We start from the raw sequence: 20990 nt of genomic DNA on the forward strand, positions 1-20990 counted from the left end.
CACATATGCACTTGGAAAACTGTACGCCCCTTCTCTCGGTAATTCGGAGGCCAAATCTGTTGAAAATATCATGATAATGACCATGGGTGCATTATCCCGAGATCGAAAAAAAGCATCAAGCATGCCAACACACAAATAAATATATAAGTATTGGTCGGTAAAACAAGGTTGCTCAAGGAATAGGTGATGCTGGCTCATATCTCTTTCGATACTCTATAAACGGCCGTATTGAACATAAGAAATAATTAAATTATTAAAAGGAGACAGACGAATAGCCCTGACCCAAAGTCCGTGCTCACCAGCCCAACAGGGCGATCTCCCCGAAAGCATCAATCCTCAGATCCTACTTCATAGGGTAATACGAGGCCGGCAGCCGAGGGCTCTCCAGATTGTGATTTGTCGCACTACTCACGTTGACGTGGGTGCTGACGAGAATTTCTTCCCGATTCTGACAAAGCTCTTCCTCGGACTCGGCGTGGGAGCCTGTGTGGGGATTTCCCTGCGTGAACTTCTGCACAATATTTCCCTTCGCCACTCGGTGATTTCCACGGGCTTGGGAAGTAGTTCCCAGTTCATATGGCGTTGACTTTCGATTGCTTGACCCGTACAATGTCCCCGATATATGGGTCTTCCAGACCGACCGCAGCGAGGGCATATTGGCAGAGATGATGGCCGTGGAGAGCTCGATTGTCGTGACGATAGCCACGGAGCCGTACACGTAGAATGTCCTGGAGCCGCTGGCGAGTTGGACTAGGACGACGAAACGGAGAAGCGATACGAGGACTGTGCTTCCGCCCACGGTGAAGCATGCAATAAGACCCATGCGACGGCGCCTGCTCATCTGAAGGCTCCACAAAGGGAAGATGGGCAGGACATAGATAAGAACATCTGTAAGGACATTCTAGACAGTGGCGGGACGTTAGATCTGGTAGACTGGGGTGGCTCAACGGAGTTTAATGCCTTACCATGCTTGCAGGAAAGTAAAGAGTCACTGGTGTCGGTATGCACTTTGAATCCGGATATTTCTCGGGGTGGAAAAAGGCATCCAAAGGCAGGCATTGAAGCCCATAGAAGAGTAGGACGGCGATGGTTTGTGCCGTGGTGAAGGCCATGACGAGATATACAGCCTTTCTATATACCGGCGAGATGCTCAACACGCGAAGATAGAAGGTCAAGAACGACATCTTGATCAGCCATTGACAAAAGATATAGACGAATTCAATGACCAGTAGAAGCTAAAGTATTTGTTAGTCACCTATACCACGCACGATATCTGAACCAGAGAATACCACTAGAATCTTGAGAAGATTGTCTGGTGGGACATCTTTATCTAGTCTTCAAAAATTAGCATGATTGTCAGCGGGAAATGCTAGAATGGAGGCACAATTGCTACTCACTTTCCTCCTCCATACATAATCATTTGTCCCAGAATCCCTTGATTAGCGAGCCATGCTATCTGATAAAGTTAGAGTCACACGTCAAAGAAGAACACGGAATACAAACACTCGCAGCCACCATGAACCAGTCATCGACACCGAACGACTTCGAAATCGAGATGCGCGAATAGACCCGAAGAATGCAGGTCAAGCTGGTGATGACCACAAAGGGCATCATCACAGCCCAGGCGACGGGCTGAATATTTTCATTGATCCCCATCCCATCAAGGCCTCTTGTCCAGCAACCCCAGTAAACCACCGCGCGGAAGTGCACGTCGGAACAATCAAAGATTCTAAGATCCAGGCATGTGGATTTCCATGTTTCCTATATGTGCTCCTTTTGTGTCTTCTCGCTTGGGTTTGCGTTACGTCGGCGTTTGGTGTTGCAGGAGGAAGTGAAACGAGTTGGAATAGATCATCGGTGGAGATAGGCATTAGCGCTCTGTCATTATTCGGGCCAGGATGGGCTTTGCAGCTTCCTCTCGGGATATGCAATTAGGATCTACTCCGATTGGCCGCGCAGATGGGCTCACTTTTGCCCACTTTCCGCGCTACAAGGTACTATTCTGGCCGATATAATCCTTCGACCAAAGTTCAAGGCGTCCCGGAGTATTCCTCCGTAGCTCCTGCCTAAGGAGTATGGCCTCTGAAGACCCCTTAAGTGAAGGCGATCGCAGAGAGACAGCATGAAAAAGCCGGTCTAGACATCGTCCGTTCTCTTCAGCTTAAGCACGGACTTTCCGACTTCAGTCCCTTTGTCCACCAGAAACGATCCCACATGAAGGATTCCACCTTCCTTTTCGGCACAAAACAGGAGCTTCCCAGGTCAATGGGTCATTCAAAAGCAGTGTCATGTTCTACGTATAGCGAACTGTTCCTCGGCACGGCATTTTCTGTAGCCCAATGCGAGACATTCTTCTTACTATGGGGACAGGATCGTTGTGTCAAAGATATGAAGGGAACCAAAAACCAGTCTATGGCAGGCTTTGGCAATCTTTTTCTCTCTCTAACGGCGGGTCGACAGGCGGGATTTACCTGCCCTGTCCGTTTACTATCTAGTCCCTCGATTGCACCTTTCCGCCTTCATCTTAAATCCCCCACTTCGCGTGTCCTTGGCCTGTTGGCACTGCTCCGAATTTGGACCCACGCGGGATATTCTCGGCCGCCATCGGGCCTCTGGCTGGCGTGCTTTATACGAAATACGCCTACCGAGTACCACTAGGGGTGGAACAGCTGCCAATCTCACAAGACGGTAGAAAGATCCAGGTAGCCGAACACTCGGAGGGAGATTTATGGGCCATGTATAACCCGCGCTGAATCAAGATACCCAGCTCCGGCCAACTTGACGGCGAGTCAGACGACTAAGACAAGTGGTGACAGAAGATCTGCATCGCAGGATCGTAGTCCTGGCCAATGTGGAGCTTAGTACGAGATTTTAAGACGGGACGGCACATCCACCGAGCTCCACTGCAGTATGGAGTTCAATGTGCCCTCAACAGCCATTCGCAAAAGCGATCCGTCAATTAAATATAGCCCCCAATTTGCCTTGCCGAGAAGCTGGAAAAGCCGCACCAAAATAATGATAGACTCGCTATCTCCGGTCCTTGTCTCATTAAGGCTTCTTCTCATGGCTGCTTGGCGAGAAATACTGCGTAAGAGAATCATGCAGATTGTTAAATCCTGATAAACTGGGGATGAGCTATATCATTCTGCTGAGCTTTGCCCTGGCCGTCCAGTAGATGCCCAAGAACCACGGAGTAAAGTGTAAACTACGCAGAGAGGCAACGGTTAGCGGCACCATAATTTGCGTTGTGTCCCTATTCTATCAGTCGTCGACACTGTAAGCGATTTGAAGTTTTTCGGGTCTCATGAAATGCTGATCTGAACCCTTTACAGTGGTCTTCTCAGAATTACGGTGAATGAGCACCTCGTGGGAAGTTAGCAACCGTCCTCTTTTGGTTTGCTACATGGAATCTCCACAGGCGGAAGAATCCCCGGGTGCTAAAAAAGCCCAGGCACTATTATTAGCCAATTGCCCGCAGGGCAAGGGGTTGATGCATTGCAAATAATGTCTTGGACTTCTGTTGTACCCCTTAACGTTTAGCCTCTATGTGGCTCTTCGGACGAGAATGCAGGACTAATTAGTGCCAGGATGAAGTTGGTCCACATGTTGCCAACATTTCCACATCGACCACTCGGCATTTGAAAAATTAGACCTGGAAACAGTGCAGGTGTCGGGATAATGAAGTTAATATACAACCTAGTCTTGACGTTCGTGCTTGACATGTGGCATGGGGCACCAAGTGGCAAGTCTACTTCGTGTTATTCAATATAACAAAACCATGCATGTTCCTTGACGCCTCCAGGAACGCTGCCCACCCCCTGCTTTCTGTTTCGCAATGGGCGTTTCCCCACTACCTTCACACGCTAATCTCGACCGCCGGGTGGGGATGCCTACGGCGTAGTCTAACGGTCAACGCCTCGCCCGCCTTATCCCCCCACCCACTAGCAGCGAGGCCATTTGTTAATCGGATCCTGCTGTCAGTTGGACAGCAGTCAGTCCATACGCATTCCTTTGTTAAAATGTCCCCGCATTCGTCCCTGCGAAGCTAACAAGCAAACTCGATTCTTCATCACCCCTTTTTTTTCCTTCTCCTTCCGGGCCCTCTTGTAGACCCTCCCAACTCCTAATCACCTCACCGCAACCATGGCCTCCAACACGGTAACCGCACAGCAGCTCGCCGACGCAAAGGCCAAGTTCAAGCAGGACGGATGGGCCGTCTTGCCCGACGTGATCAGTCCCGAGAAGGCGAAGGAAGTCGTCGACCGTCTCTGGAAAGCCAAAGAGGAGAGCGAACGCCGCGGCGACCCGACATATCTGGACTGGCTGGATCCCAACTCCAGCAATGTCCGCATCTTCTACCTCATGGAGCTGGACCCCGTGTTTCGCGAACTGATCTCGCACCCCACCGCCGTCGAGATGGTGCAGTCCGCGCTGGGCCAGAACTTCCTCGTCTCGAACTTCACGGCGAACATCGCCCTCCCCGGTTCGAAGTCTATGGGCCTCCACTCCGATCTATCTCTGCAGTGCCCCGATCCCTGGCTGTCGACGTGGGGACTGAACGTTATCTGGTGTTTGCATGATACCTACAAGGAGAATGGCGCGACGATGTACATCCCCGGAAGTCACCACTGGACGGCCAAGTCGCAGGTGCCGTCCGACGACGAGGCGAGGAAGCTGTTGGTGCCGTTTGAGGCTAAGGCTGGGTCGATTATTGTGATGGATGGTCGCTTGTGGCATACTTCTGGCTGCAACACGACGGAGGACAAGGAACGAGCTCTTCTCTTCGGTGCTTACAACGCTCCGTTCCTCAGAGGACAGGTGAATTGGGGTGTTGGGTTGTCGGAGGAGACCAAGAAGACTCTCAGTCCTGAACTGCGAGAATGGCTGGGTGTTAACCGGGATGGAAACCTTGGAGTGGTTACGGGCGTCAATGATGTCTTTGCCGAGGGCTCTGCTGCTCCTGCTGCCGCCTGATATTTACATGAGTTGATGCTTGAAATTAGGTTCTGTATATACCACGTTGAAGAATGAATGAATATTACATGCTTGTCGAATCTCACAGAGTTTGCAGTCGCATGTGATGGAACACATCCTCTGTGATGCTCATATACCATGAATACCTTGTCCCGCTAGTAGACCACTAAAGCTCGGAGCACTTATATATTCCACCGGTACTACAGAAGATACTTTAACACACTACGGACGAAGAGTCATAGAAGGATCAATAACCCTCACATGCAATGCGGGTAATATAATTTAAGCATTCTGACACAATCCTTAAGTATCCGCAGTTTATTGATTCACTGTCATCAGATAAACATTGTGAGAAATAAATAAAACCTGACAGATACTTGTTATTGGAATTGAAATGTGCTGATCTCTCAAAATTTACATTTTAATGGTTACTGTGTGTCCGGTATATATTTTAGGTGTAGGGCGGGTACGTTATTGAATATACCTCTGTTTTAGTTCATGGTGCCAAATAAGATACGATGATTAACGTATACTATTGCAAAAACTGGCTTGAAACCATTTTTTGTGTTTCCAACATCAAAGAGAAAACACTGCAGATAGAGAAGAGGCCTTGTGGTTGAGAATCAATGCACGAGGATATTGGTAGTAATTAAACATATTGGTTATGTATGTATGTATATGTAAGGCTCAGGAAATGTGTTGCTGGCGCTGAGACCACGAAACCCCAGTTTCTTCCGGTGAATTACCGGCCAGCCTGTTGACATGCAGGACAAACAGCATGGATCGCATGTGCTTCCAACAAATGAATCAGATATCCGAAATTGGAATCCGAGGCAGATATGTGAGAAGCAAAGAGGTATTGAGCTGGATTTGTGCTTCGCAGAAGTCAGATTCACCATGAATAGAATATCCTCGCCGATCAACATCCTGATTGCAACTTCTAGGTGCTGATGAAGCTTATTTTGAATAAGAACAGGCACGTGTTTGCTGTTTATCTTTTCATTTATTCATGCGAAATAGTATCATTGACAAAGCCACGACAATAGCCAGTTCACCAACATCAATAGCCATCCAAAGGTCGTCATTCCCTTATAACTTGGACTAAATAATTTCAAGTGCCTAGGCTTCCATTCTATAACTTAATCCCGGGGCTCTTTACTCTGTGGTATGTAAGCGCGTAAACAAAAAAACGCGTGGCTGATCATCAGAAGATTATCCTCGTGGTTTCACTTCGTAAAATTGACATGAGTGATTAAGATGCGAAAGTAATGGTCTCCTTTCATACCATGAAACGGTGTGATAGTGATGCTGAACTCTCTCATACTAAACGTGAAGCCACTTATAACCCTCGAAGAATCCATGAATTGACTCCCATCGGCATTCGGGTAGGTTCAAGGAAAAGTATTAAGCACTGGGCTCGACCTGATGGGGCTCTCTTTGAACAATGTTGTATTTTGAAGATCCTATTTCCAATGTAGAGTTCAAGATGATACGGAGTATCATGGGAACGAAGGCTGTTTTCCAAATCTTCAGCTTGGAACGAAGGCCATCGTCGTAAAAAAGACCGGCAAGATAAACATTTGTTAGATTATATTTCAAGTTATATGCATATATAAGCATGTTCCTGATATTACCACTAGACCAAAAAACCTCAGCTGGGCTACTGGATAGTCCTTGCAATATCTGATATGTCAACAGCATGTCTACATGCCATCTGTCGCAGAGATGATCTAACCGCCTTTCCAGATTTGGATAGTTAGGACACGACCTCGAGGTGAATATATACTATGGCTTTCGGTATAGTCGGACACCGATCACAGTGTTAGGTTCCAAGATTATTTTTGCATATAATTTCTCCCAACGAGCTATCGAAAGCAGTATCAACCCAGAAGATACACGCTATCGCACACGGAACGTAAAAGGTTGGCCACCACCCAGAACGATCGACTGTTCAACCCCACCGCATTAGCATTGCTTACTCCCCGACACGACCTCGATGAGTGCATCGGTTTCTTTTGTGAGCTTTACTCATTTAAGACCTTGGCATGACAGTAACACGCTAGACCATGTCCTGCGGCATGTCCGGCAACCTCCAAAGGGGCTAGGCAGACGAAGCAGGGGTATGCGTAGTCTGTGAATCCCATCATTATGCAGGAATAGGGCGTTGCGGTGGCTTGCAGGATGTCTTGCCTGTCCGGATGGAAGGTGGAATTAGAACACGCCAGAAAACCTTACGCAGCCATCATCGGCATGCAGTGTCATCATTTCGAGGGGCATCTTCGAGCTTAGGGTTACTCCGATTTGGACGAGAGCTGCGCCAAGAGGCGTTGAAGCTTGACGTGATGCAAAGATGTTGAAAATCTAAATCTTGGTTTTTGCTTGGGCTGCTGCCGTTGTTGTTGGCGTTGACTCCCAGATTGACGATCAAATCTGGGGAGAAGTGGCCAAGCGGTCAGTTGAGATGATTTGCAGGCAGATCGTCACTGGCACTGGATGCAGTTACTTTGTATTTTATGAGATATCATGGGATACAGGGAGTCTGCGCGAATCTAAGAGAAACTTTGGCTTGATACTTTTCGGTCTTTTGAAGCGACCGAATGTAAAGCCTACGTGGAGGTCCAAAGGTATGGTCAACAAAGACGGGATCAGCGTGAACTTCCTGCTGGGATCGTCTCTCACCTGACTTCGGTGTTCTTGACTGCTGCAGGGAGAGCCACGTGCAGTATGCCGTCCAGACGATCCGATACAAACCCCCATGTGGTGAGGTGAGGGGCAAGGAGTGGTTCTGTTGTGATACTGGGATGATCAGGCACCTAAATGTCCCGATTGGGCCGGAAATGCCGCTTAAAAGGAATGAACAACATTCTCCTTGAGAGCTAATACATGATCACGAGCACAAAGAAAACACCCAATAACACATCCCTTTGAATGTTCAAGCTGCTATGGAGATCAAAAGTACTTTACATGCCGGAAAGCCCCCCTCCTGAAGCGCGAACGGCGGCATGGCGTTGGATCCTCTGGAAGCTAAAGCAGCCGGGGGCATTAGAACCTTGTGGTGGGGGTTAGACTAGGGTTAGACTAAGTACCAACACATGACCGTGACTAAACAAGTCTTTGGATACATCCAGTCATCCTTTGGGCAAGGGTTACCGTTTCAGTCCGCATGCTCATTGCTCGGACCTCAAAGGCGTGGAAGGCGCAGGTGTATCCTGAATGTCGGGACCGTGGAGAAGACACGATGACGTCAGAGACATCGGAGAAAAGGCCTACGGACTGGACGTTTTCCTAGTCCTTTCTGTGTGTTTGATTTGAACCAAGATTCTCATCCTAGAGGCAAGGTCGCGGTCCAAGGATCCAATGCATCTTAGCGGCTCAAGCGCCGGTCGAGCATGCAATCCAATGCGAAACGAGGTCTTGGCGAGGACGTCGGCTGGTCTCGCCTACTTTGGTATTCCGTGTTTCTGAATCCTGCGGCAATCGATTGGCCGTTATGCTAGTTCTGCCTGGCGCCGTTGCCCTCAACAAGTCGATACACTAGTGCTGCAACAATCACTCTAGACCTTGACAAAGAAAAAGAGGCCTTCCATTTGTCTGTTTCTGCCAGCTTATCTGGATACTGCCTACAGGAACTAGAGGGGGGTGAAGATGTGATGTATCAGCAACTTAATAGCAAACAGCAACTCCGGTTCAGACAGGTCAAGTAGAAACGCACAGAGATTTCAGATCTCGGTCGGGAATCATTACCCCGGAGATGACACCCTGGATTCATTTCTTTTCTGGCCCTCACCCGGGGCCCCAGAGCTAAGCAGCGCCTTCTCCGTCATGTCGACCGCCACGGCCGGGGTGCCCGGAAGCCCTGGCGCCATCGGCCATCCCTCCCTTACGAAACATCGGGGATTTCTCACAGTTAGGCCATCCTGCCAAGCGGTACCAAGAGGGTCGTGAGCCAACCTCGAGCGGGCTCTCAGAGGGCGAGGCAGTGCACAGATTCGCGCCCAGCTTTTGCCCAGATTTCGCCCAGCGTTTAGATCGGGGGCCTCCCCTGAGTCAGCAAGCCCTAAGATCCCTCGACTATTATCAATTGATCTTGATGCGTCAAACCCGCCAAGCCCCTTCGATACCACCGCCAAGTGTTTGGTACGGCGTCAGATTGGGTTCGCTGATATTATCTAAGCAGCAATGGCGCCCTTGGCCCAGTTACATCGTGTGCAGCAAGCCACGAGTGCATCTCCCCAGTCTCCACCTCCCGCTAAGCATGGTATTGGGGGTTTGGGGTCTCCCCTCGTATCTTGGCCCTCCCCTGGCCACTGTATGAACCCTGCTCTGCTCGGGTTACCCAATTGATCAAGCCGAGGACTGGAGGAAGTAAGAAAAATAAAACTGTAGACGCTATATAACCGGCTGCTCGTCATCATTCCCCCAGGTTTGTCCCGCATTTCCCCATTTTTTCTCCAGACTAAAGGTTCTGCGCGACGCCGTTTTGCGCCGTGTTCGTTCATCATGTTTGGAATTCCCAAGTTCTTCGGCTTCAGAGGCAGAGCCCTCAACTTGGCGATTAGTTCCCTCGGTAGTCTGGATTTCTTGTACGTCGTGCGATTATCGCAGCGCCTGCGCACCCGCTTCCCATGCGTCAAACTAATATATGCGCCACAGGCTCTTCGGATATGATCAGGGTGTTACAGGTGGTCTGCTCGATTTGCCGTCTTTCATCAAATACTTCCCCAGCATCAATCCCGACGACCCTAGTATCGCAGATGATCGAGCTGCGCAGTCGCAGCGCAGCACAAACCAAGGAATCGCAGTCGCATCGTACAACCTGGGATGTTTCCTCGGAGCCATCATAACCATCTTCATCGGTAACCCGCTCGGACGACGCAGAACTATTTTCTTGGGCTGTGTGACGATGGCTACAGGCGCTTTGCTTCAAACCACCGCGTTCCACCTGCCTCATCTCGTCGTCGGTCGAATTGTCACGGGTATCGGCAACGGCATGAATACGAGTACTGTACCCACCTGGCAGTCCGAGTCTTCAAAGGCCCACGATCGAGGGAAAATGGTCATGATTGAGGGTATGCTGATCACGGCGGGTATCACGCTCAGTTACTGGATCAACTATGGTGAGCTCTTTTAACCTGACCTGCCATAACTATTTTCATCGTTTCTAACCACTGTATGAATAGGCTTTGCGCATATCGGAGACCATGAGGTGGCATGGCGGTTTCCAATTGCCTTCCAGATCATTTTCGCGGTCATCATCTTCTGCTCAATTCTTAACCTGCCCGAATCTCCCCGTTGGCTAGTCATGCAAGGACGCAATGAGGAGGCTTTGGATATCTTGGAGGCTTTGAATGAGAAGCCTAGGGATGATCCTTATATCCAGAATGAATTGCTTGCCATTCAAGCTACCGTCAAGGAGATGTCAAAGGGCTCATACCGCAGTCTTTTCGACATGAGCGAGTACCGTGAATTCCATCGCGTTGCACTCGCTTACATCAACCAGATGTTCCAGCAAATTTCCGGAATCAATCTTATCACTTACTATGTGAGAACCTCACCTTAATCTGGCTCTTTGGTTTATTACTAATCCGATCATCTCTCCAGGCCCCTCAACTGTATAGGGACATTGGTCTCCAGGGAGAACACCAGCCGAAGTTGTTGGCCGCTTGCAACGGTACCGAGTATCTTATGGCCGCGTTTATTCCAATCTTCATCATCGAGAAGGTTGGACGTCGACCACTGATGCTTTTCGGGGTACGCATATCACCCTACTGTGCTCTGGATATTTGCTAATAACTTGCTTAGGCTGCTGGCATGTCTATCTCTATGGCTGTTCTTGCAGGCACCAATTACCGAATCACTCAACTGGGAGACACCCGAGCTGGTGTCGGACAGGCTGTCTTCCTTTTTGTCTTCAACACTTTCTTCGCTATCGGATGGCTCGGAATGACCTGGTTGTACCCGGCTGAGATTGTGCCTCTGCGTATCCGTGCTCCCACCAACGCCTTAGCCACCAGGTGCGCCAGTCCCTTATAACGATACAAGGCAAACTCCTGGGATGTCCAAGCAAGCTAACATATTCACAGTGCTAATTGGATCTTCAACTTCATGGTCGTCATGATCACCCCTGTCGCATTCGACAGTATCGGCTACAAGACCTATGTCATCTTTGCTGTCATGTGAGCACCCAAGCCCTAGCTCCTCTACATTCCCATCACAATCCTAACAACGGAAATAACAGCAACGCTTTCATCTTCCCCTTCGTGTACTTCTTCTTCCCCGAGACCCGCTACCGATCCCTCGAGGAAATGGACGACATCTTCAAGAAGTCCAAGAGCGTTTTCGACGCCGCGCCCATCTCCATCAAGGAGCCCTTCCGCTACGACAAGCACGGTCAACTCAAGCCCGAATACCTCGAGGAGGCGCTCCGACGCACCAGCACTTCGGTGCACGTTGCCGGTCAGAAGATTGATAGCGATGAGAGCGTTCCTGAGGTTAAGGCTTGAGATTTGAGGACTTGAATCCATCCTCCACACGCGGTAGAAAGAAGCGAATGACGTTGAATTTCAGGTGTATCATATCACATCTATACCCTGCGAGCAAAATCATACCCTTTGTGAGCAAATGTGAGCTGATTTGTGTGGCATGGTGATGGGATAGCTTCGTCTATCCTCGGTTTTAATTTCTTTTCGATCTTGTGCATAATCTTGCCCTTTCTGCTACTGTTTTGTGCTTAGTGATTCCCAGTAGAATAAGGCTTGATTCATTGGAACTTAGTTTTAGAGGGAAAGCTCTCGACCTTTTACCAACATCGTTGCTCTGCTAGATGTGTAAGGGCTTTCATTCACCTTAGTCCGTTTGAAAACTTGTTTTATTTTTCTCCCTTTTGATTTTAAATCGCTCTAATCCAAATGCATAACATACAAACAAACAGTTTTAGACAACAGGCTGCCAAATTCAGCCCCGAAAGAACCTTATGCCAAGAAGTCCAATTTTCAATACATCCCGTTTTGATTGACGCGACGCGACGCATCGGAAGGATTAGGTTCCCTGGCGCAGCCACGTCGGCACAGGGAGCGCCGCCCGTGAAAGAAAAGATTTCGAGGCGCGAGGCCGGTGTCAGCCTTCAAGCCGTTTTTGGTTGTTTATTTGCTAGAGACGGAAAGCCACAGATGCAGAGCAAACATGATGTTGGTTAATTATAGTAATTGCTTGAGAGCAGGAAGAAGAGATCAACACACCGACATATGCACAGGAGCAGAGAAAGAAAGTACCTATCCGTGCGCTTGAGCTCGGGTGGTCTTAATTATTTCATCTGACTCACGGAACAGCCTGACACATGTCACTGGGCCCGCGGAACGGAGTCTGTCCAGGTCTCCGGGGCCGTTCCTTTGGAACCGAGTGTGGAGTACACTTTGGTGTTGATACTCGAACTTCCAGCACCAATCTTGGTAGGGTACTTCTACACAATTACACTGAACTTGTGAGTGTCTACTATCTGTCCAGTCTTCCAAGCCCTTATTTACCCGAAAGCAGCATGTTCTCCGAAGATAAAACCTCCCGTGAATTTGCGCAATCCCAAACGATCACGCATAGGGTAAAGCGCGAAATAATTTAGCGACACCCGCCAAGAACCCCAGGAAGTCATGCTCCTCCGTATTACGATTGCGGAGAGAGAGAAATCCCCCGGGGAAATTGTCTTTTGGCCCCAACGATCCAGTCTATCCCGCATAGCGTAGGCCCGGCCCTTGACAACCCCATGACTCAGAGTCATTATAGCCCTAGAATGTACAATCAATCCCACAGAAAAATGTGCTTGACCTTGCAGACTTTTCTCTCTCGATTGACTAACGGGCTGTTAATTTGCCAAGGCCTGCCTCGTATGCGCGGATTGGTCTGGTATTTGCCTCGTGGCACCAGGGCGCCGAACAGGCTGAAATCGCGACATCTTAGCGTTGCATTCGGGGCGGGGGATCCCGAATCGCCTCCACTAGGCCGGATCAGGCAGGCCGGGCTGTCGGATCATCCTCCTTGGGCTTAGTACGGGACGCCCATGGCTTGCGCGATCCGATGCACTTTCAACAGGGCTACTCAATGTAATGGGCAAATAGAAAGGGGCAAGGGCTGGGATTAAGTAATAGTTTCGGGAGCAGGAGAACATGAACTGATCTTGTGAGTCCAGTTGAGCATTTGGGCTGGAATCTCGGCTAACATATTTCTCGGTCCGTTTGGTCGAGGATAATATACACAGTTGAATTGTCGGGATTTGTCTTTCGATGACTGGGTTGGCTTTATGCAAAGAACCTCAGATCTTTTCCTCAACACATGCCGTGTAGCATTTACACCATGTCGACGTCTGTGCCCGCTAGTAAGGGTGTTGGCCAAATCTCTGTTAGTACACACATGCGCTGAGCAGGTCATCTGAAATGTTAGAGTTGGATCAATGTGCATATGCAATCTTCTACCATTGCATCATATACGATACGTAAGGAGCGCGCTTATACTCCTATGAGATATTTTGTACGTGGTCTGGCTGACCTTTCTTGTTAATTACACTGTTGCTTATTCATTGCTGTAAAGGCTGGCTAATCGAAGTCATTGCATCCTGATTACTTCATGTCGGCAACATTAAGTTCTCCCGTACAGTACTGATATCATCTTCTGTAAACCCAATACTCTGAAGAAAGATTTCCCCACTGCCATATATGGCCCTAAATCGAAATAGGAATACGCGCATAGCATCACGGACTGTAGCAAAATGCCTATCCAGCGCAACAGGATGAGCGGATACATTGTTCGACGAGAGTACATTTCTCAGCTTCTCTTTCCTCGAGGGAATAAGATGTCCTATGCCTTTCTCGGATAAACCAAAGTCCTCAATGATATCTTCATCCGAAACCCTGAGAACAAGAAGAATGACAGCGATGAAGACCCCGGTGCGATCCTTCCCCAGCTCACAATTAATTAAAAAGGGTGTATTCGGGTTATCGCGAATGAAGTCGAAGATAAAGCGAAACCCGTCCGTCGCTGAGCCAAGGATACACATGTATAGGTCAGACAACGCATCGACATGATTCGTCATAAGAAGATCGAAGTATCTATGCAGGAAGCCATCCTCGAAGGCCTTCACTGCCGGAACAATGTGCACTGGGATTGGTCCAGCCATGCGTATGCGGCGTGTTGATTCATCGAATGTGCTGTGTCTCAGGTCGAAGATTGCTTTGATGCCGTAGGCCTCATCTAGCTTCGAGAAATCGGACTCGTTAACGCTCATTGGGTTGGCGGATCGAAAGATCATGCCTTTCCGCACCCGTCTCTTAGATGAGGTTAGGAAACCTCCGGCGTCGCGGAAGTTATCAAGGCCTTCAATAGTAGGAAAGGAGCCTGTACCATAATACTTGTCGAGCAGTAAGGTCATTTTCAGCAAGTCGGACACTGAAAATCAGGAATGAAGCCCTGCAGAAGATCGATGTTCAAAATTGTCGAGGTATGTCCAGAAGTTAAATAGGATGTTGCTGCCTCCAAATGAACTCTGTTTTCAGGTAATCCAAGACACCGTGAGCTATGCAAGGGGTTCGGTTATGGCGTCAGCGCAGGTCTGGAATTCTACGAATTACTGTTTTAGTATACCTGCATAGATAGTAACAAGGCGCGACCTGGAAGAGAAACTTAGTCTTTTCCGCTTGATCTATAGGATCATGTAAGTTTGATGCAAGGAGCGATCCAGGCCATGTATTTTAATCCAAATTTGTAGACGGGGTTCAATATTTCAGTCTATACCAAATAACAAGACGTAGTTTTATAGAATTATTTGACGATGAAAGTTGCCAACGTCAAACATTCATTTGTGAAGCCTGTGGATGTCCTCAACCAAAAGCTCAAATATTCCTTTCCGCAATCCCTCTCCTTCATCCAGGTCTCTGATCTTGATCCGTAAACCCTCGAAAAGCTCTTCGGTCTCCCTGGCAAACAAAGCTATCAATGGCAATGACTCAAACACCTTTTGGACCTCCCTCGCCATCTCTACGGCAGGCGTGCCGTAATTCTGGCAGATGGTCTCTCTTTGTCTCTCGTTGCAAATGCGGAGTGCCTGAATAACGACCCAGGAGCATTTGTTCTCTTGAATGTCGTTCCCAATTTTTCCGGTACGCGCACTATCTCCAAAAACATCCAGGTAATCGTTTTGGACTTGATAGAACTGTCCGAGTGGCACAAGAATGTCTTCAGTTTGTTTGACATTCAACGGTGTAGCAATTTTCAGGTATTGCAAACCGAGCAGCACAGAAAGGTAGAAGCTATAATAGCCCCCCTTCAGCAGTGTGATACTCCGATACTGCTCCAAGGTCCACTGTTGAGGTTCATGCTCCTTGGTAGCTAACTCGTCACTCTCCTGGCCACCTTCAGTCAGGAGAGCAATTTCCTGGAAACTCTCAACCATATTCAAGTAGGACGGATGACTGGAGAAATATTTCTTCAGAAGCACAAATATAGCTGATTTCAACATGCACGCGTCATTGATTGCAGTCAGTCCGACCTCAGGGCGCTTATACCAGCAAGGTTGTCCTCGACGGGTAGTTGATTCATCCATGATGTCGTCGATAATTAAAAGGTTGGCCTGGAGCATTTCAACCAGCCATCCGAGGATGCACATTTCCTGGAATTCCTTCTCTGATAGTTCTCGACTGAGGCATATTATCCCTGTTTCGGGGATGGACAACCCACGGTAGAGCTTCCCGTTTGGTACATTCGTGACGATTACCTAGTCAGTTGGATAAGCAAAGCTTATGAGTCTCCAGAATATGAATGTCTCTCGTAAGGCTTAGCATACCTTTCGGATGTGTTCTGTAGCGTTTGTAGCGAGCCCAATCTCTTCAAAATACATAGTCAAGTCATGGATCAATAACTGGAGTACAGAGCTGAACTCGCTGCGACTGATAGAGAATGACATCCTGGCTTTAAAGAATCACAGATATAGTGTGTTAATGTCTTTTCAGATTGGTTCGTTGACTGCGAGGCTGGGAGTAGGAATCTGCGCTGCTCGGTTGCTCTCAGTCCTTTTTATACCTCGGCTAGGACCCACTATCTCATTTTATTCCTTCCAACTAGGTGTATTGCAGGCGTACATTATGCACAGCTACTATAATGGAAATACGGTTTTGGGTTTGAGACTATTTGAATGCATAACTACCCAAGCTGAGAACACATAACTCAGCACGTCATACCACCTGTGAGAATACAAATGGGGAGGCTCCGCTTATGCTTTGCCAGATCTTAATCACTACTCGTGAAAGGTTAGTAACTATGTAAAACTGGTGGCTTTGTGCTGCGGTCAAAGTATAACCCTTATGTAGGAACAGAATATGATAAATCAAAGCTGGAGAGAAAAGATCAGAATAGACCTCTACGATAGTACGAAATTATGCTATAATAGCCCCCCACCCTTTATTATACTAGTCCCCTAGTACAGTACGGTAGGCCAGACAGGCAAGTATACTAGCTCGTATATATAAAAGGATACTAGCTATCATAGACGGTAACCTAGACCTAACTATAAAAGGGTAACTTCATGCCATATTGTAGTATGCTAACACGTGCAAGAATATTGTTTGGTAGCCGCATATCTCCCCTATAACGGTCCCTCAACCACCGCCCTAGTGATGCTTGGCGCCCTTGGTATTAATCTTACTCTGGCCTATACGTTGAACTTTATCTTCTTATGGGATATATCCGATGCACTACCTTCGCCCTTTAACATCAAACGCGCTTTGTTAAGCTGTAGCTACTTGTGTAAGGATACTCAGGAGTTTGCTAAGCAAGTCTTTCTATTTAGATCAATTCCCTAAAAGCCCTACGCCCATCGGAACACCTACTGCCAAAGCGCAAGAGGCATAACTGGGGAATTGACGAGCGCAGAGTGATAGGAGAGAGACTTGAAGGTACTAATGTTGTACTTTAGATCTACTCAGAGAACATCAAGCGGCGCTTACTGAGCACCGAAACGGAAGAGAAGCATCAAGAATTTGCGTAGGATTTCGGCTACTAAGTTTCATCCAGTAAAGACTTCGTTCCTGAAAGCCCAAAATCTTAACTCCCATCACAGCCTGGACAAGAGGCTACCAATCAGACCTCGAACAAGGACCATTGCTTTCCCGATATGAATTTAAGCATCATTACCTGAGAAAAGTTAGTATTAGCATATAAATAAAGGCAAGACTAGAGGCGAAGATGATTACCGGTGATCTTTTCCAATTGGAAATGGGTGGAATCAGATTGTTCTTCAGTGAGCTCCAGGTTCAGGTCGCTTGACCGGGACACATAGAGGGAAGTTTCAACGTCCTGGAGCGTAAAGATAGGATTTGTCTGATCGACTCGAGTGACCCGATAGACTTGGGGGTGTCCGTCAAGATCCAGCTTGCATTTGCTGCCCACGGCGCATGCGAGTGTGCTGGAGGAGCTTAAAGGCGTGATAATGGCTTGGTCGTCACTGTAGCCGTCGGTGTCAAATTTCCAGCCCGCCGTCTGGGAATCGGTTCGGCTGCCAAATTTCACAGATGTTTCAGCGTCAACACCATGCAGTACTGAAAGTTTGCTGCCATCGACTTCTTGTGTGAGTCTGTCATGAAATACCAGGCCGTAAGTCGGGGTACAGAGAGCGGCAAACAACCCGGCCAAAAGGTAAGAACGCATCATAATGTCTGATGGGAGTGTGGAATGAGAGTGTGGGATGGAGGTGTAGAATAGAAATATAGTAATGGACAGGTACGCCTGAGGTAGAAGAACCGGGGAGAAAGGGCGGATTTAAATATCCGACTAGCCACCGTCCCAAAGGTTTTGGATCTAACGAATCATGTAGATCAAGAGGCAAATATCCGATCGATTGAGATCATGGTTCAATAGTGCGAGGGCTTCCGGCGATCGGCCCCATTAATGCTTCACCATTCGGGGACTTCGGCAGTTGCTGGGAACTGGCCAGCCTTCCAAGCCCAGCTTGGTGTTGCCCACATTAGCGCATTGCTCGCAATTGCTTTTCCGATAGGGCCGAGCTAGATACCGTGCAAGATCGCTCTGTGGTTTGGTAAGTACATACCTTGAAGTTGTGAAGCACTGAAGACACGCTCCGAGATTTAGGCAATACTATAGCTTCTCAATCTGTGAATAATATAGGCCGATGCTGCTCGCGAATGTGAGCTCTATTCATGGCCCACTTACACAGCGAGCCCGAGACTTGCAGCTTCAGGAAAACCCGCGCTGCAGACCCGCACGCACTCACTACTCCGGAATACGTATCCTTTCCATCGGTCGATCGAGTCGATAGTTAAGAGAGATCGGGAAAGATCGACGGATCCACCAGGGTCTTGGCTGATTTCCCAACTCCGGGTCATCTAGTATCGACACTCGACAGTCCTTAACCGCGTGGATCGCATGCCCCACAGCAATTCTCGCTTGGGGAAGTTCTGGAACTGGGATCGGCATTCCAATCTACAGTTGAGGTCATCGCAAAGGCAAGAATTGTCACCATCAAGACAGGAACATTGGTGAGTGGCAGGGTGCACGAAACCTGCATTTTAGTTGTATAAATAGTGTGTACTGTTTGGGACAGCATGTGAATGGAGACCTCGGATTTTGCAAACTAAGTTCAAGATAAAAGTACTCCGTAAGACTACTCTTAAAAGATCCACCGGAAACTAGCTTCCTGCCTCGGTGGCGCGGGATTTCCGCCATGGAGGATATTCTGCAGCCTCCTTTTCACCGCCCCGCTGTGCTGCTCGGCGAAAAGGAGGCTCTTGCTGCTCCGAATGAGCCGACTTCGGTTCAAGCTACTGTCGTTAGCACTGTGCAGTCCCTAGTTCAGCTTGTGCATTGGGATTTCTACTTTATTTACCGGTTTTCGCACTTGTCCACCACAATCTGGTACTCATAAATGGAAACATCATATGACGTATATGCAGCCCCTGCTCTGGTTCTTATCTCAACTCCCGGAATTTTCGACTAGTCTACAGCCCTCACGCGAAGCTTCGATGATACTACACATTTTTTCGACCCCTAGACGCGTCTTACCTGTTCAGGGCGAAAGACGGTCAAATGACGCTGGTTTGAGTTGCCTTCTATGGCTTTGCCATTGTGCATAATTTTCTCCGGACCTAGACATGTTCTTCCGCCCTACAAGAGGTCTCTGAGAACAGATCAGACAGCCTTATTCAGGAGATCAATCAGTACACCTGTTATTGTAAATTCCCCCGCATTCCGGGAAACCCGACATTCTTTATTTCCCTGTTTCATGTCAATGCCCCTCAAGATCCAACATGCAGCAGAGGCCGACTCATGCTACATTCCACAGGTCTCACGCGCTGCGACTACGTTTGAGATGGTAGGTAGCTTCACTAGGAGCGTTACCTATTAAAATACAATTGCCTGCATTACATATCCAGTCTGTTTTCAGATAATCACTTCGTCTATTTTTTAGATCAATAAATGTTTCATTAGGAAGTACACCTCAATATGGATTGCCCGACGAGTTTTGAATCATATACCCTATCCCCTTTGGACCATTTGCTTCCAAATGTTTATATGCTAGGGTTCACATCATTTGCACCTCAAGATACCCACCACGCGGTTTTGACCCTTGAGGATGCCGTCCACTGGCTTATGCAACAACTGCCCTTTCTTGGTGGCGAAGTCTTTTCAACACAAACCTGTGACAAAGCTAATGTGTGGGCCGTAAGGCCTACAAATAGAGCAACGTTGAAGGAATATCCGATCTTCCGTTCTAGGACACATTCTCAGCCCATTACGTTTATTCAAAATCCCCGAGTTTTTGATAACTCGTTTTCGGCCTTTCCGATCGAATTTGCAAGCCGTGAATCATATCCATTGATTCGATTCCAGGCCAATATCATGCAGGACGGGGTCATCCTGACGACATCGTTTTTTCATCCCGCCATGGATGGGAAGGGATATTTCAACGTGCTTCATACTCTATCAGGCTTCTGTCGCGGGGTTGAAAATCCACCGCTATTCACATATCCACAACTCGAGACTGAAACACGTAAGAAAATTTCAGAAATCAAAAGTTGTGCGGATACGACCCCGGGTCAGGCTTCTTATACAAATGAGTTTGTGGAGCAGGAGGTGCCGCTTGTTTGCCGAAAATTATTCCTCCCAACAGAAAGGCTCAAGAGACTAAGAGACAGATGCCAAGCTGAAGGCTCTGGGAAAGACGGGGCTCCAATGAGACTGACTTTGAATGATATCGTTTGCGCCATTGCATGGATCTGTATGGTCCAGGCACGATCCCAAATTCAATCACAAGCCACACCACAGTCAGGTCCAATATCGGAAGACACAATTCTAGGAACCGTCGTCGATACCCGCGCTTCAATCCTATCCGAGATCATCCACGAAGGTTACATGGGAAACGCTCTCCTGTTTCCGGTGATCACCTATCCTGTACAGTCAATGGCCAATGATAAGGGTCCCCAACTTCTGGACTCCTTGTCAGAAATCGCACGCAGATTGCACCACGCACGCCAAGGTGTCAATATGGAGTACGCAAAGTCTACTGTGGTCCGCATACAAAACAATTCGGATTGGGGTTCACTTTGGTCTAGAGCGTCACATGGAGTGGTAAGCAGCCTTCGCTTCATGAAGGTCTATGATTGGGACTTTGGTTCTAATCTGGGGTTCATCAATGATTTTGAAATGCACGATTCTCGTCTTGGGGGGAGATGCTGGATTATGCCGGCTCGGCCTTTGGAGGCAGCAAACTGGGAGTTGTATCTGACTTTAGAAGTTGATGCTTGGGAACATTTGGAAAAGAATGCTTTGTTTCGTTGGGTATCGGGTGAAGAGTTTGCAATGCTCTAGTCGAGGTATTTCTGCTCCGCAAATATCCTTTCCCGGATATTTCGATATACCTAGCAAATAAAAGTGCCATCTTTCTATCTTTACGGGTGTGAGACATGAACTCGAAAATAACATCAGGAGAAATATTATGCATCTACGTGCCCTGCAAAAATACT

General features: G+C 48.1%; 7 protein-coding genes across 7 annotated transcripts; 3 read left to right on the forward strand and 4 right to left on the reverse strand.

Annotated features, from left to right (window-relative positions):
• Nucleotides 1-343: 343 nt before the first annotated feature.
• Nucleotides 344-1656, reverse strand: P170DRAFT_351007 (uncharacterized protein; the record flags this gene model as incomplete). The annotated part of the gene is made up of 5 exons (XM_024843830.1): nucleotides 344-901; nucleotides 966-1235; nucleotides 1290-1335; nucleotides 1398-1456; nucleotides 1504-1656. The coding sequence occupies 5 exons, from the start codon at nucleotides 1654-1656 to the stop codon at nucleotides 344-346; spliced, it is 1086 nt and encodes a 361-aa protein (XP_024707633.1).
• A 2487-nt stretch (nucleotides 1657-4143) lies between these two features.
• On the forward strand, nucleotides 4144-4974 carry P170DRAFT_423216 (phytanoyl-CoA dioxygenase family protein; the record flags this gene model as incomplete). Its single annotated transcript, XM_024847488.1, has 1 exon — nucleotides 4144-4974. The coding sequence occupies one exon, from the start codon at nucleotides 4144-4146 to the stop codon at nucleotides 4972-4974; it is 831 nt and encodes a 276-aa protein (XP_024707634.1).
• Nucleotides 4975-9446: 4472 nt separating this feature from the next.
• P170DRAFT_434114 (sugar porter family MFS transporter) lies at nucleotides 9447-11800 on the forward strand. Its single transcript, XM_024848648.1, has 7 exons — nucleotides 9447-9557; nucleotides 9628-10091; nucleotides 10155-10516; nucleotides 10576-10725; nucleotides 10777-10988; nucleotides 11058-11150; nucleotides 11213-11800. Exons 1-7 carry the CDS (start codon nucleotides 9475-9477, stop codon nucleotides 11475-11477), a joined length of 1629 nt encoding a protein of 542 aa, XP_024707635.1. The 5' UTR covers nucleotides 9447-9474; the 3' UTR covers nucleotides 11478-11800.
• A 1785-nt stretch (nucleotides 11801-13585) lies between these two features.
• On the reverse strand, nucleotides 13586-14389 carry P170DRAFT_507148 (tyrosine-protein phosphatase; the record flags this gene model as incomplete). The annotated part of the gene is made up of 1 exon (XM_024854453.1): nucleotides 13586-14389. One exon carries the CDS (start codon nucleotides 14387-14389, stop codon nucleotides 13586-13588), a length of 804 nt encoding a protein of 267 aa, XP_024707636.1.
• Nucleotides 14390-14812: 423 nt separating this feature from the next.
• P170DRAFT_348991 (FPP/GGPP synthase family protein) lies at nucleotides 14813-15919 on the reverse strand (the record flags this gene model as incomplete). The annotated part of the gene is made up of 2 exons (XM_024843710.1): nucleotides 14813-15730; nucleotides 15800-15919. 2 exons carry the CDS (start codon nucleotides 15917-15919, stop codon nucleotides 14813-14815), a joined length of 1038 nt encoding a protein of 345 aa, XP_024707637.1.
• A 1212-nt stretch (nucleotides 15920-17131) lies between these two features.
• On the reverse strand, nucleotides 17132-17736 carry P170DRAFT_507149 (uncharacterized protein; the record flags this gene model as incomplete). The annotated part of the gene is made up of 2 exons (XM_024854454.1): nucleotides 17205-17736; nucleotides 17132-17145 (listed from the first exon to the last, which is right to left on the reverse strand). The coding sequence occupies exons 1-2, from the start codon at nucleotides 17659-17661 to the stop codon at nucleotides 17132-17134; spliced, it is 471 nt and encodes a 156-aa protein (XP_024707638.1). The 5' UTR covers nucleotides 17662-17736.
• Nucleotides 17737-19470: 1734 nt separating this feature from the next.
• Nucleotides 19471-20835, forward strand: P170DRAFT_423221 (uncharacterized protein; the record flags this gene model as incomplete). The annotated part of the gene is made up of 1 exon (XM_024847489.1): nucleotides 19471-20835. One exon carries the CDS (start codon nucleotides 19471-19473, stop codon nucleotides 20833-20835), a length of 1365 nt encoding a protein of 454 aa, XP_024707639.1.
• Between the last annotated feature and the right edge of the window lie 155 nt (nucleotides 20836-20990).

This window comes from Aspergillus steynii (assembly GCF_002849105.1).
Source record: "Aspergillus steynii IBT 23096 chromosome Unknown P170scaffold_2, whole genome shotgun sequence".
NCBI classification, from domain to species: Eukaryota; Fungi; Ascomycota; class Eurotiomycetes; order Eurotiales; family Aspergillaceae; genus Aspergillus; species Aspergillus steynii.

What these genes read in the sequence shown, in the direction of transcription:
- P170DRAFT_434114 (XM_024848648.1), top strand. Translation starts at nt 9,475, where the DNA reads ATGTTTGGAATTCCCAAGTTCTTCGGCTTCAGAGGCAGAGCCCTCAAC. An exon ending in GACCACTGATGCTTTTCGGG is followed by an intron (nt 10,726 to 10,776) that starts GTACGCATATCA and finishes TAACTTGCTTAG; the next exon opens with GCTGCTGGCATGTCTATCTC. An exon ending in TATGTCATCTTTGCTGTCAT is followed by an intron (nt 11,151 to 11,212) that starts GTGAGCACCCAA and finishes CGGAAATAACAG; the next exon opens with CAACGCTTTCATCTTCCCCT.